The sequence below is a fragment of the Colletotrichum godetiae genome (genome assembly GCF_030913485.1).
Source record: "Colletotrichum godetiae strain CBS 193.32 chromosome Unknown BDP55scaffold_7, whole genome shotgun sequence".
NCBI lineage: Eukaryota > Fungi > Ascomycota > Sordariomycetes > Glomerellales > Glomerellaceae > Colletotrichum > Colletotrichum godetiae.
Genome location: NW_026851255.1, coordinates 174,739 through 190,502, shown reverse-complemented (window position 1 = coordinate 190,502; position 15,764 = coordinate 174,739). Strand labels below are relative to the sequence as shown.

Here is a 15,764-nt window from a genome sequence, read left to right as displayed (position 1 = left end):
AACAGCGGCTCAGACTCGTCGTTTCCCCTGTTCGTGTTTTCCGTCGTGCGTTGGATCTGCATCTGAGAAGTCGCAGGCGACAGCTACTTGTCTGAGACGAATCGAGAGTCGTCCTACAGTAGATTTTCGACAGTACGGGTAGGTGCCCGTGCGCAGAAGGTGGGTGGTGTGAGGCGATGGGCTTTGATAGGTCGCAGAGGAGCGGCTCACCAATGGCGGCCCTTCTTCGCCCGGTGGTGGCCTGCCTTATCAACCCTGGCTACACATCGCGGCCTCGCTCTCCTGACAGGAGTCGGTGGCATACTAAGGCCCCGTTCCGATGGAGCCCATTGGCAGTTCCTTGCAGGTTAGGTCCTCCATGAGTCCATCCGTAAGAAGTCCTGAGGTCGGGGCTTTGAGTAGCAGGCCGACCCTAGTGGACAAGGATGATAGCGCAATGCGGGATTCGACGAAGAGGTGCCGGGGAACCATACTTCGGAGCCGGAGCAGTCGCTGGTGGAGAGCTGAGAGGGCCTTGGCCAAAACTGGGCCATTGGAGAGTGCCATGCACGTCAGTCGCAACCGAGTCAGCAGGGCAAAGAGTGCGAAGGCAGGATATCGTCGCCGAAGCCCCCACGACTGTTGAAGATGACCCAGTACCGTTGACCTGCACCCTATTCGCAAAATGATATTTTCTCGCCTGCCAGAAACCATGCCATATTGTTTTGTGCCGTTGATGCGTATCCGTACTCTCTCGTCATGAGGCTCTTGGGTCTCACTGCTATCGATAGGGCAGTTCGGACATGGGATGGTGGTGTGGCAGACATAGCGGCCCAAGAAGTACTTCTTTTGGTACACCATGCTATCAGACCAGACGTCACGGCAAGAACGGCCCCGGCCGGCCGGCTCCGCCACGCAAAGAGGCTTGAATGGCGCGAGAAGGAGGTACAAACATCTAGAGGTCTCAGCGATGGCCTCCAATGTACCACCCACAGCCCGATAGCGAAGTAGACGAAGCGGCCTTTGCTCGAGAAGGGTGTGTACTAGGCGACGAAGTGGAGTGTATCCGTAGATGGTGAAGTGTACTGTAACACGCATCGCTTGACAACCTGGCAGCTACAGACTTCAGTGCGAGAAAAGACGCTCTTCCACTCCATCGTCAATAACACGGTGAGGACCCGAGGGCGAGTAGGTGGGGTGGGGTGGGATAGCTGTTCCTGGGATGGTACTCTTATGCGTAATGAAAAGGGTTGTCGATCAATTGAGTTGGAGACGTAAAGAGCGGTGGGCACAAGGTGGTGGTGCACGGGCGGAGGGGCCGATGTTGAGCGTCGCCGGGTCGTGTACGAAATATTGCCGCTCTACGAAGTTCGCGATGTTCGTTGACGGTTGCGTGTTGACGGGTGGAGGCGGGAAGCGGGAGGGTAAGTTGGTCTAGACACGGGAAAGAAGCCAGGGATTTGGCGGCTTGCACGTACGTTTTGGGGCCAAAAAAAAAAAACGTGGCAATAGAGGGGGGGAAGACAAGCATCATGGTCGTCCCTCGTGTTTCCTGTGGTGTATGTGCATCGTCTTCTCTCCGGGATTAAAGATGTAATTACAATAAGACGGACGTTGTTGATATTTGGATGTGGCTCATGACACTACGAGACTGAGTCAACTTCTTGCCTCAGCAAGACCCCCATTATCGTTCTTGCCTTCTAGCTCCGAAATGGCTGCGCTGCAAGGAACCGAAGGCAGGTAGGAAGTCACCACCTCTTGACGCCGTGGAGGGAAGGCACGGCTTCATTATCTTAACCGCACCTACAAGAGTCTTGCGCTTGACAGTGATAATGCTCCTCCCTTTTACTATTTCGTATCCTTCCGTGTGTCGTTGCGTCCAGTCTTCTGAAAGATATCTTTTGGGAACCACCTGCATCAACAGAAACGCCATCGTCATCACAAGATCTGCCACGTTCTCTTCGAGTGCCGGTGGGAGAGAAGTCTGACTTACATGCCTTCCTTTTCCCTCTTGCCTTTTTCGCTTTTGCCCTATTGTGGCTCGCGACTTCCCCGCAATGACCCGTCCCTGAGCCGTGCCCACCCTCTTCTTAGTGGTCAATCCATCGGTGATCGATATCGTTCCTGTCCCACATTGGGCCGAAAAGGGCCAGTGTCTCTCTTTCCCTCGGTTCCTTGCAGCAAGGCGACCATCATCGAGGCAAGCACGGCAAGAGCACATTGCACATTGCACCTCGGTGCCTCACCGCCCTCGGGCAACCCCAACCCTCCCACGCTTTCCCACGCTTTCCCACGCTTTCCCAACACCCTCAAATGTGACTGAGCAAATGATGGTCTTCCAATCGACCCCACATGTTTTGAAGACTGCAACGCCTCCACGCATCTACAAAGTATTTCGTCGACTTGCATCACCAGAAAAAGCCCTCAGAGTGTCACTGAACCAAATCTTGTCAACATTTGGTTCGAAACAAATGCAGGCGGGCTAGCTTGTGTTACTACTTCCTCTACAATCCTCTTGACCGTCTTTGTGATAAACTGCAGACGCCACTTGTGGCTCTCCTCATGTGGCGTTGTGCAGCAGTAGCAGCAGCAGCAGCAGCAATCCTCCACATTGCATGCCATGCCCCTGGACCCTCTCAGATCAGACAAGAAATTCCCGAATGCTACCAAGAGCCCCTCTCGATTGTCTACCTGCATCATGTATCGTCAGATAGTCGAGTTTTTCAACCACATTACGTCCGACTCTGGCTCAATACTGTACTCCTTACCATGCGGTGATTGTCCATTTCTTCTCCCTCATCCACCTGTTCCCGTCCCGTCTCCATGGCTTGTGGACTGAGACCATCATCCACCACCACTTCCTCTTCTCCAGTTTATGGCTTGCCTCTAACATTGCGCACAGACCCGCACCGCTTCCTCACGGTCCTGGGACGAAGAGAGTTGGGAAAAAGGGGGCCCAGAGAAAAACTGTCACTTCACTGAGTCGCAAGTGAGTGATCTGCGACCAAGATGCTGACGAAATGTGGCTAACATGCCTGGCCTGGCTCTGCTTGTTTCCCGGCCCTGTTCTGATGTGTTAGGCGTACCTGGCTGGCTTCCTGCCCGTGCCACCGGCCGATTGTGGGGGTTGCATTCTACATGGACTCAATCACCAATTGCGTCCAATCTTCAGTCCCGAGTTCTGTACGAAGTATAGGTACTATAACGCATCTGACAAGCAAATCGCAGCTCGCCAACCGGTAGAGACAGCCCACTTCGCAGACTCACCTGCGAAGTACTTGCAAGTGGCTATCATGCAAGCCCGTCTCTTCGGATCACACAATCCAGTGCGGATAAAAATAAAGTAAAAACTCCTAAGTTCCTAGCGGTCCTTCCGCCGTACCCTATCCGTACGTTCGCCAGTCTCTCGTCAAAACAGGTAAAGAACCCGTGGAGAAAATGGCTAGACTCAAAAGGAATCCATCGTTTAGGGTCGTTGCTGAACAAACACAATACGGTAGTCTCGTACCACTTTCTTACGCAATTCGACAATTGGACCGGGCGAGGTGTGCCTCGGTCACGTCCATGCCATCCCAATGGGGTAACAAATCCATGAGGGGGAACTACTGCAGGTGCTAAGCATGTCCCACTGGTGCAGTTCCTTGATTTTGCGTCGCATGGCAATTGCTCCGGCTACCACATCAAACGCCCAGAACGCAGACAAAACCGCAAGGCTCAAATCAACGCCTACTATTCGGACTCTGGTCCCTGAGAATCTTAGTTGTGGGTGATATACAGTGAATAGTCCGCAACGGGACATGCCGTCTTGCGGTCTGGTCTGGTGACTCGAGTTGATGGAGGTCGTCATGCTACAAGGGGCAGGTCCCTTCAACTTCATCCGCGATGAGGGGCATAGTGTGCGCAATTGCCACACTTTCAAGTAAAACAGCACGAACCCAGACTGCTATACACACGGCTTCATGCTCACTCAGGTTAGGCGATAGGTGCGGTAAGAACATGCGGCATCACAAACAGACACACACACCATCACCTAGGTAGAATGTGTATACAATGATGCCTGCGTAGGATATTAGTGGCTCGACCTTACTTGGGCATCCTGGATGCAGGTTGGTGTGGCTGGCTCACACCATCAACACCTGCTAGACTTGCCACTTATTACAAACGGGGGTTGAATCATCTTGCAATGCCAATCACCGCTACCTTTCGTTTCAGTCTTGGGTGGCAATTGTTCGGGTCAAGAGTTGACAGGATCATCGTGGGGTCTAGGATCAAGTCCCAAATGAGGAAGAGGAGCATCATGAGCAAGCAAAAAAGAAGGAACCGGAGAGGACATTAGCCACCAGCCCTCACGTGGGAATGATGATCGTCCGGGATAAAACGTGGGACCTATTCTAGGTTCGGCCTTCGAAAGCCCCATGTGGCTGCTGCTAGTGTACTGCGTAAAACAGCAACTCTGCTGGGGAGAGGAGCTGGAAGCCTGGTGGTTCAGCTGCCCTGAAGTTGGTTTGACTAACACTTTGTGAAATGACCTGGATGGATGTTGGATTGGTCTTCTTTCTTCCGTGGACACTAGTGCTTGGTGGCCTTGTCACGGATGGTTCTATTCGTTTGGAAAGAATAGAATAGGAAATTCAAGAACGAGGTTAGTGTCCGTACTGACCTCTCTATCATCACCATGATTCCACTCGGGGTCCCGTCCCCCCCTTGACTTTCCCAGCCACCGCTGGCCTGCTTGCGAGCTTGAAGATTGGTGGCTCAACTGCGTGAGAGATGCTGCAGAGTGCAGGCTGCAGTCGGGGGGGACTGGGGCGGAGCACCGGTGAGCTCCCACTCGTTCCAGAATCCGGCGGGCCAATGAGCAGACCCCGCAGAATCACTTGATCTGAAACGGAGCCGAAACGGGACGTATCTTTTTTATGGACATGTTTAAGTTTCTCGTCGTTGAGTCCCGTCATCTTCATCACCGGCTGACTTATCTGCCTCGACTTACCTTACCTCCGGAACATTTCTGTGAGGAAGGTACGTACTGTGAGCTGTACAGATACCTAGAGTAAGTACGGAGCACCTACCTTATTACCTAAGGTACCTGAGTTACGGTAGACAGGTCTCGTCATGTCAGGCCCCTTGGGCCTACTTACCTAAATGGGCTCGACACCTGCCTTGCATTCTGTACACAGGTAAATTGGGAAAGAGATGTAAGCCGTCGCGGTTACTCTCAGTAGAGGCATCCCCGGCCATTATCAAGCTAAGAGGAAGGATGTGATCTTACTCCGTATTCCGCGCAGGTTTGACTAGGCCTGCGCTACCTGAGGTAGGAACTCTGTTAGACGCAGCTTCCCAAGGCAGTGCTTGCCACGGAACCCCCCTCATCCTCTTCTTGCATTGAGCAGGCAACCAGCGGCTTCTTCCCCGAGGCCACCAACGTGATGGGAACGACCGGATTCCCCAACTATGAACACTACTCGACAACCTCACACACCACCACCACCACCACCACCAATCCACCATCTCCGTAACCGATGCGGACACCATCCTCTCTCCCTCTGCTCGGGGCAGACTGCAGACCATCCCTCTCCATCTTTGATGACTGTCTATTCACTGCATTGGCGAGGCCCACCACTGTGCCGTGCCGTGTCCTGAAAATAACCAGACCCGCTAGTGACAGACAATGATCCATCATCCGAGATGCCCAAGATACGGACACCGCCTGGCCAAACACCACCAAGAACGAGTCAACCAATGTCCACTTGGGAGTCGTCGACGCTGCCAAAGAAGGCGAATGCTCTCCGTTCGTCATCTCGGCTGTAGCGCCCCGTCATGGTTAGCTCTTTCACTATCATCGTCGGAGACCAGGAACGTGGCGAGCAGAAAATTGATCCCTCGAGACTTGACACCACGCACATCCCGATCGGTCTTGGGGAACAGGAGCCGCGAACAGACCTCCGCGACTACTCGCTCTCGACTCGGATCTATACCCCTCTCTTCTAGACTCCACGACTGTCTCTTCCAACTGAGATGCGTATATGCGACAGTTTTACGTGATCTACTTGTAGAGTACGGCAATGCTTGGAGCCTGGCACCTGTCCATCTATTCACACCCGACAAGAGCAGATCCCCATAAACCTCACATGCTTTTGGCTCTATAGGCACGATACATGTTCCAATGGCGTCGATATTCGCTGCTCGCCATGGGTCTCGTTCACGTTTCCACTGTCCGAGACGTCTCGACAACATTTGCCATCACATACATGACATGGCATTTGTCAATCACCTCTCAAACTTCACATCAGTCACACCCGTAGAGTGCAACTGTGGCTTTGCACTGCTATCGAAACACTGCCCGATCTGCGACGGCCACTGCCACAGACCATGCGTTCGCCTCTACTGTGTGAAAGGGCGTGCATTAGCTTGAGGTGGACGCAACTCCGGCACCCGGTCTCAACAGCAAACTTTACGCCGTTCATGTCGACCCGAACCATAGCAAGGAGATGCTGCACCCGTCCGGAGAACCAATTGCCCAAGGATCGCCATATCGGAATCATCAGCTCATTGCCGGTCCTAGTCCTGGTCTTCAGAAGCAATGCCTGCTAATTAAACCGTTGAATCTCACCTGTCGCCTGCGTTGCCTCACACGAAGAGATGAGGAGCGAGAACAGGAAACCTTTCAGAAAACGGTCTATTCTCCACAGCGCGCGCCATACGGCCTGGCAGCCCTTTGCATGCAGCTTCCTGGTCTTTCCCTTGGGCCATTTTTACGGTTCATCGTCAACCGTGTTCTAATTCTTGCCTCCGCCCACCGACTTGTCGCATATCCGTCCAGATTCAGGATCAACGTATCATGCCCTCATTGCAGAGTAGACATGGAATACGGCCAGTATTCCGCAATACAATGATGGGACGAAGATTCTTCACCTGGTAATCACGGTTGCGCCGAGCTGGGATTCATCTTCCACGAGCTCCAGAGGCCCGCCATTGTCTGGGGGGAGAGGAATCTTAGCACTCACCAAATATAGGGGTATCCGTACCTTCATGCAGGTTCCGCCCCTATGCAGGAACGACTGGCTCGGCCAATGGCTTTCACGCAGCGAAGCCGGTGCCCCGTCAGCATCGGCGTCAGCCACACGCATTCGACTGACCGTTTCACACTCTCTTTCATTTCAGAATGAACTAACGGCGTCGCAAATTGCAAGCTTCTTTTAGGTCTCGGGTCTTGACTAGAGACTATACATTCCTCAGGCACAATCATCTGTGTCACGGGCTACTACCTACGGATGTACTTTGATATCGGCAACCGTGCTCAAGGAGTTCGCTCAGCACCGCTTCAGTTCGGACCAGACCAGCCCTCTACGTTGCCCAGCATTCCGATGTTGATAGGCCCTGCTGCCAGTCATCTTTGTTCCTTCCGCCTGGAAGGGAACACCCCTTCTCTACCGTGGATCTCCCTTGTTGGAGTGTTCGAGGGACCCAGGTCTGCCAGTGGGTGTATCCACATCTCATCCAGGCCTCCGCCAACTCAGGCTCTGGAATTCTGCTTCCGCAGAGATCGTCTTCCGCCCATCCCAAGTCTGTCACCCAGGGGGCCTGGACTGCTCCTGCGGCGCACGTCCTCTGCTATACGACCCTGCCAACGACTAGCTCGTCACCGCCCTGAACCCCCCAAGCTATCACGCCATTTTTCGTCTGCCGCGATGCTCTGGGATAACCTCTTCGGCAGCATGCCCGCTCTACCCTCGCACGAATCTGGACAACCCTCGTGGGAGATCTTTCCAACATCATACGGAGAGTCCATACGGATACACGCCCATCGCAACGGACGTGCGGTCCCAAGCATCTGACAGGGGCCGATATGAAAAATAATAGCCAAGCGGCGAGTGGGATTCATGGGGCAAAGCTTGCAGCTACGCTCAGTCACACAACTGACACGTCTACTCGTACCTGCCTCCATCTTTCTGCGTCTCCCTCATCACCATCTGCATGAATACGGAACCCAGTCAATTACTGATTGGCCAAGGAGGTGATTTCATATCATCTTTTTGCAGGGTCGTTCATGAGATATACAACACTCTCACCTGGGGGTGTCCCAGATTTTGCCAAACCGAGGTTTGTTGCTTGAGTCTCCCTGCGAGACCGAGGCAATAGTTACGAAAGCAGGCCCCGGCTGAAGAGATAGTGCTCACAAAGTTTGTGAGCCCCAAGAGATGCAGATATCGCGATGCAGGGCGTGTGACTCGCGATGCGAGTTGGAACCCAAGGCAGTGTATAACTTGACGAGGGGCTGAAGAGATATCCGTACGAATACTTCGAAAGCCCCCAAAGCACCCGCGTGCCACCGCCTAGTCCATGTGGGGGTGGTCTATGAGAATTGGAGTATCAGACGAAAGCATTACATGTCTCTCGTCGATTAAAGAGAACTAAGAGCGTTACTTTCCCCGTCTCGGCGGAAGTCTGCGTATTCGAGACACGGAATGGGGGAAAGGCATATTCAAATCTTCCAAGCTTCGGCTGGACTAGATTGCTCCTTCGCTGCGTATTCTCGAGGCTGAGGCCGAATTACCGCTTGTTATATCGAGCCGTTGTTTCCAGAGCGAGCCACCCAGCACCGAAGACAATCCTTGTTCGGGATGGGGAAATTGGACAGGGACGCATCGGACTTGCTCCAATTTTCGCCGCCACGATCCGGAGACAAGGACCTGAAGAAGATTGAGAAAGAAGAATACACTGGGTCTAACGAGATTCCAATCTTCTCGAAGCTGTATCTGGCATGCTGGCCAACCTGAATACCAGACGTCTGGGAATTGTCCAGAGAAATGATTGGGGGAGGGTTGAGAGAAACTTGTCATAATGCATACAAAGAAAGACCCGACAGGAACTAAGAGGGCAATCACAACCCTTTCTCTCACGATATGCCGACACCGGATCCCCGCCGTGGTTGGAGTCTCTGTGGGTTTGTGTGGGCAGAAGAATGGAATATACCCTGATGAAACCTGGATCGCCGGCCAGCGCAGGCCGCAGGCATGTCTGGGATTATTCTTTTGTGTGGTCCGTGGCTGTAATTACCTGAAGATCCCTTCTCAAACAAACAACTCGCGGACTCACTTCACTGGGATTGGCCTGACTGCACGAAAATTCAACTTCAATATCGCAATGAACATTCAAACAATAACCTCAAACTCCAAAGCCGAGTGCGAACCTCCATCCTAGTTACCGGATGAATCTTCGTTGAATCGCTCGTTGCCGGCAAGTTATCAAAGAAGAAAAAGTTTTGAATATTTCGGGTTTGGACAGCCACTAGTGCATATTGGCGGCCGCAGAACCAAGGCATCAAGGATCAAGCCCGCAGGTCTCGTCAGGCGGACTGTGGAAGAGACCGGCACCGAAGTACGACGGCCCAACATGTCGTTCAAACTGGCTTCAAAGAGATCTTCATACAGTCGACGACACCATCCCGGGAAACCCCTCAGCAATTCAAGAGTGCCAATTCATTTAGGCTGGTGGGCTTTGGTCCTCGACAGTCAAGTTCAGCAATTGGCCCAGGCTTATTTCATCCGTGAGTGCACATCAAACGTTGACAGCAACCCCCTTGGCCTTTTTTGCCTGCTCTTGGTATCCGCCGTGGCATTTCTTCCTATTCAATGCGACCCGGTCCTGGAAATACCAAGCTATGCCAGGGCAACGTTGGACTGCTTGTGGGGGTTTCGATTTTCGATGCCCACTTCCCTCTGCCGTGTTGAATATTGTACGGATACTCATTGACGAGGATGGACGGAAGGAACTCCTGGAGATAGGTACTCTTTTCCTCAACATGACCTCGTCTGTGGATAAAACATGAACCTCTCGCAAGGATAGGCACTCATGTCTCCAGCGCTACGGCCACTGGCTGGCAGGGTAGTGTTCATGGTTCAAGGATTACAGATTTCTAACTACCTCAGAAGAAGCGTCATGACAAGCATATTTGGCTTCAACGCACGACATGTAAGTACAAGTATGGGCGTGGCCGGCAGGCAGTGGGACAGGACGGTGCCTTTTTCAGACTGGCTGGGGCATGGAGCCGGGGCACTCCCTGGTTAATTCCTATTGAAGCGCGTACAGCAACAGATTTCGAATTACGGGCACGGCGATATTGAACTATACGATGCCGCGGTGTTCCGAGACGGGCGGTGGGTTGGGCAACCGGCGAAAAAGAGCAGTTTGGAGTTGGCACGATGAACGAGAACGGATTTGTGGGCTTGCGGCAGTTGAACATTGCCCAAGTCACTCACTTGTGAGCATTGTTGGTCAGAAGCGAGTTGTGAGTGTGACAAGCCGTCGGAACGTCGCAAGCCAGGGAGGGTGCAAGGGCTTGCCTAAACCAAGGGATCGCCTATTATAACGACAAAGCACGCCAACCAGAGCTGGTTATTGATGGCCAAGCAACGGTCGGATGTTGGCTTCCAACGAAGACGCTGGTAACGATTAGTGTGCTTGAGCCGTTGTGCTTGGTCTCGAGTAGTGGTGACGTCGACCACAACCGTTGCAAAGCTACAGATTAGGGGGAGCTCTCGTGGGAAGCACACAACCAAACAAGCCATGTCCAAATGGAGCGACACACGGGTAGTCCATTGGTCAGTCTGTTTTGCTGGCTCCCTCAAGCTGGGAACCTGACGTGCCTGGGCAGAGGATGAGGGAAATTTCCGATGCCGGTTGTGGACGAGGTCTTATCCAATGGCAAGGGACAATGGCTGCCAACCGGGCAACACCGATCCCAAGCCAATGGAAACCGCTGCATCATCCCACGCCACGACCATCAAGCAAGCAAGCTGCCCTTGTGCGGCGTGCCAGCCCTGAGCCATGTCGACGGGCAGCAGGCAGTGAGCAACGGCCCCCAGGGGACACACCAGGCCCGACTTGGCTTTCTCTGCTCACCTGTGCCGCGCAGTTCCATTCCTTCGGGTCTCTGGAAGGGGGCTGACAGCCGGACGGAGACAGAATACCTCACACAGGACCTTACCGAACGTTTACCGTAGTTGCCTCCTTTTGTCAGCCGCGACCCAGTTCTTTGCCTTCAATTCGAATCTCGCATCCGACTCCGGTGCCGGGCCTGTTCGTCTCGAGCCACTGGCTGTCAAGACTCAGAAGTCAGAAAACACCCAGCTTGCACCATCGACAAGCCTTGCCGGGCCCTGCCCCGGCCTCATCGGTCAAGGGCTTGCTATCCGTATATGGCTTGCTTCAGGTCTTCACCTGAAGAATCGTCTTCTCACCCCGGCGAGGCAGGCAATGCCTGTCATGATCCGCCCTCATTTCCAACCGGATCCATTGACCGCCGCTCTCGCCTGACCTGACAGCGGGCTTTGCCGTCATTGCAGCAAACAGCGCAGCATGCCCTGCCCGGTGTGTTTCTTCTTGCCGTGGAAATTGTGGCCTGAGCCCGCCGGGCGACTGACACACAAGGCCTGCCACCGACCACTAAATTCCAGGTTCACCGTGTTACCTTGGATGGGTGTCAAGTTGGAAAATACAACGGTGATAACTGCAGCTCGGTTGCGAGATGCGAACTGCGACTCGCAAGTCCGCACCATACCGCGCCTCTTCCGTCGTCGTCCTTCACACGCCGCGTGCCTGAACTCATGCCAGCCCGGGGGGCCAGCCCCGGGGACATTGGTGGTTCTTCTCCGCAGAGTCCTTCGAAGTCCACAGTCGCTACTGACTCGTTGTCTACGCGACCCTCCGCTAGCGGTGTCGCAGTGTCTCAACGAGAGTGAGAGATGGTTTCCACAGTATCACTCCTAGGGAACGGCGCTGCAGGCCGAGATGCACTAGTGGAAGCCCAAACACGTCTGCTTGGGAAGCAGGAATCCACCCCATGGTCTCCGCCTCTGCGACACTACGCAGGTTGATGATCTCTTTGAGAGACAGCCCAGGGCCGGCATCGTGTGCCAAAAAAACGAGGCGGTTCAGCGGCACAATTACGCTCTTCTGTCTCAGACGCCCTGCCCAAGGGTGGCTGCTTCCACTACACCACGGGCGCTACAGGCCGGGGAGTCTAGTCTAACGCGGCCGATGTATCATCGATGGAACCCGAAAGATACGAAGACCCCTCACTCCCACGCCAGTCCCTACTGTACAGTGTACTCCCTGACTTTCCTCCCCGTACTCGAACTAATACGCTGTCAATGGCAACTCTTAAGTATCGGGCCGGCAAGTGTGCAAATCATCAATGCCAAGAGACGTCTGGCACTGAGTCCCGACTCGGCAGGCAGCGCATTCAATTGATTTCTTTAGTTACCTCGCTCCAGTAGGCTACGGGTACTAGCACAGCCTATCCTCACTGTCGTTGGGTGGCTCGAACGGGGCTCCGGTGGCTAATCATCCACATGTGCTTGATGCTCCTAACGCCATCAACACAAGAGCCGTCATGAGATGCGCAGCACAATCTCCGGAGGCACCCCAGATAGCAGAGATATAGCTCCACGGCCGAGTCTAACACAAATCTGAACAGTCGCGGGGAAACTTAGCGGGCTCAAGACGTCCGCAACGGTACGTACGGCCATCGCAGAAAGCGCGAAGTAACGCTGAGAGACTGAAGTCGATGTGACCCACGACAGAGACACAGGCGATGATGGGACGGGATGGTGTTCGAGGAGGTTGGGGGAGGACGATCCCTAACCCAGGGGCGCTCTCACTGCTTCTCTCACTAGCCAGTGGTCTGAAAGGGTCCTCCGACCCCCGCACACTAGCTCCTAGTCAGGAACGAGCGGACTAGCCCGGGTCCGAAGCTGTGAGGCGCGCAAGCCAGGGCCAGCGTAAGGAGGGGCAGCCAGCTTTTGGCGGCTTTGAGCCTTGGTTGCCCTTACAGTGTACTGCGACACTGTTATCAATGGAAAATATATCACGACCGCCTCGCGGCTACAATACAACTCTAGGCCAAACTAGTTCATACGCGGTCATACGCGGATCGATGGGGGTCACATCTCATCACATCGTTCGGCAGCTGACCGATCATGGCCCTCATCTTTGCCAGCCTATGCCAAATTTTACAGTTGCATTGGGCTATCGACTGCTTGGCAAGTCGATCAGGCGCACGCCTGCTGGGCAAACTCGCGTCGATTCTCGCGGATAAAGTCGAGACTAAGGTTCGGGACAGCACGTCCAGACTGGACACTCTGGTATTGCAAGGCCCATAATAAATAAGTATGGCGTCAACCACGTATGAGACGAGTTGCGCGGGGGGTGAAAGGGATCCTGGACGAGAGCCTCTGGCGCATTGATCAAGTATGAGGATCCGGGATCAGTCTTGCCGGACGGCAGGGAGATCGTCTTGAGCCTCAACTTGGTTTCGACGATGAAGCCCCCAAGGTTGCTGACGATGCTGGGGCCAGGCCACGACGCGGTTAACCAGAACAGATGGAGATGCCCACGGTTTCAGCTCCCAGAACATGAGCCGCGCCCCAAGGCTGCCAAGAATTGGACGCCGCAAAAGCCTGAGCCGAGATGAATCAATTATCCAGGAGACACAATTACCGTACGGATACACCACTGCTCGACTACACTGCACTGCTACTGCTACAAATCTGTGTGCAAAATCGAACTGGCCACAGTGGCCCCAGCTGTCAAGCGGAAATCAAACGCGGATCGCCCAGTGGTCAGGGAGTTGACGTATGTGTATCCGTAAAGATTGAAACATCTTCAACGGCGGGCAAGCACCCACTCTTGCCGGATGTGTTCCGCGGGGACTTTCTCGCCTCTGTACGGTGTACCGACATGGATAACGTCATTCTCGCAAGCTTCAGTCGCATGAGAATGTGCTGTAGCCTGTAGGTGGGAGAGATACTACTTCGTACCCAATGGCTGCCAAAGGGCCGTCACAACTGGACAATGCCGACCCACCGCTTGATTTTGACTACCCACGAGGCGCGCTAGCGAAATCCAAACAAGAAGGCGCTTGTATTGACATGATCAACGTCAACGTCGTCTTGCAGAGGCGGGGCCAAGGTGGTATGAAGGACGATAAGATTACGTGCCGTGAAATACGGCTATATCACGTCGCGATTATTAATTCACGTCCGATAACTACAACCTGCATCTTTTTAACTGCAGGGGGAGGGGTGTTAGGATATATCGGGTGCCGAGTCGTCATGAGACACTATTGAGCCCCCCACTCTGACGGAGAAGAATTGCTAACAAAGTTGGACTCTTTGGAGGCTTGGAGTCCATGTCGACGCTGAACAGTACGGATACACCGTCAAGCATCAAGCCTATCGGAGAAAGGACGACGGCAAAAGCGACCTACTGGCTTCCTTACCTGGAGAATCCTCGCTGGCCATAGTGTGCTTCACGCACAAGTACAACGGTTCCCAGTCATGTCCTGCAGGCGTTCGCAGCAGGACAAAGCGGGGCAGGTCAGAATATCAACACGGGCCAAGAGGCATGACTGCTCGGTCTTGTCATTTTGAATGACAACTGCCGACTTGTCGATAATGCTGCGAAGCCTGGGGTTATCCAGGGCGCTTCCTAATGAAGATGAGTTGAACCTATCGCTTGCAGATGCCCTTGTACGAGACTGAGGGACTGCCATCACAGAGGGGTTTCTCCTCCTTTGACCATACGAGCGAACTCCGGCTCTCGTTGGAACCAGCATCGGGCACTCCACCCTTGGCCTTTGGATATCAACACGTTGGATTAAGTCTGGTAGCGGCATGCCAGGGGCTCGCAGGAACTCTCTCTATCTTCGACATAAAACCGACAGCTTGCGGACGAGACTGACTGATCAAAAAGACTCATGCCGCGCCCGAAATAAGGAGTCAAAGCGCTCGACTGGGCGGGTCGGTCAAGAGAGCCCATCTCCTGCCCCCTCCAACTTATTACTACGAAAGGCATTGTTACCGCGAAAGGGGCTCGCCTTCCCCGAGGCCTCTCAATCTCGCATGAGTTACGGCGGATGATGATTTTCTGCAAGTCGGATCGCAAGGGGAAAATATGACAAACTTTCTGGTGCGATGGGGTTCCAACAGCATGGAACAGCGGTCCTATCGACCATGCAACGGCCGTCACTTGATCGGAATGCACGTCGAACAATCTGGCAGGAAAGGTGCATCGGTCGGCCGAGGAGAACCTTTCGGGAGGGGTCGTCGACTGGGCCAGCGTGCACGCGAACCAAAACCGTACAATCACCATGCTGCATGGCTTTGCGGTGCCCGGCATGGCGAATCTATGGCGCGGCGCCGGAGATCTTTCCTAACAACTCACGACTTGTCATAATGGTCTGTCGGTCAGAATAATGACGCTTTCCGCTGCGTGTCTCGCTTGAGCCCCCCGCCGCCTGTGTGTGAGCCACGGCAGACGTCGTCCGATGTGTCAGTTGAGCCAACATGATATTCAAATTCCACTGCATCCTCCCCAGGCCTACGGATTTTCCCGAGGCGGAGTGACCATGATGGATTGATGTTGTTTCCTGCCTGCGGAAACTTGCACTGACTGCTGTGGTGTTTGCAGGCAAACCTGGTGGTCGGTCTCCCGAGTCCCGGACGGACGTCGTGGGACGATGGCGAGTTCTCTTTGGGCCGGACATCGACCAGTCACTTTGTTGATGTCATGTCTAGGCACAAACGATGCCTGTCGCGCTGTGTCCTCCTTGCCTCCGAGAGAGGGAGGGAAAAGTCTTTCGTCCTTACAGACGAACACTGGGTCCGGATGCCGCACGCTGGTGGCCGCGGAGGGCTGGGCTCCAGGAGAGTTTGTGTGTGCAGGCTCCGGAACAGCATCGAATGAGCCGAACGTCCAACGTTGAAATCGTCGAAACAGGGTCG

The 15,764-nt window shown here is 54.0% G+C and overlaps 2 protein-coding genes across 2 annotated transcripts; both read left to right on the top strand.

Annotated features, from left to right (window-relative positions):
* The first annotated feature begins 2,353 nt into the window (after positions 1-2,353).
* Positions 2,354-3,492, top strand: BDP55DRAFT_651360 (uncharacterized protein). Its single transcript, XM_060574047.1, has 3 exons — positions 2,354-2,753; positions 2,882-2,968; positions 3,029-3,492. Exons 1-3 carry the CDS (start codon positions 2,542-2,544, stop codon positions 3,057-3,059), a joined length of 330 nt encoding a protein of 109 aa, XP_060433419.1. The 5' UTR covers positions 2,354-2,541; the 3' UTR covers positions 3,060-3,492.
* Positions 3,493-13,802: 10,310 nt separating this feature from the next.
* On the top strand, positions 13,803-14,108 carry BDP55DRAFT_628278 (uncharacterized protein; the record flags this gene model as incomplete). The annotated part of the gene is made up of 1 exon (XM_060571881.1): positions 13,803-14,108. The coding sequence occupies one exon, from the start codon at positions 13,803-13,805 to the stop codon at positions 14,106-14,108; it is 306 nt and encodes a 101-aa protein (XP_060433418.1).
* Positions 14,109-15,764: the final 1,656 nt, after the last annotated feature.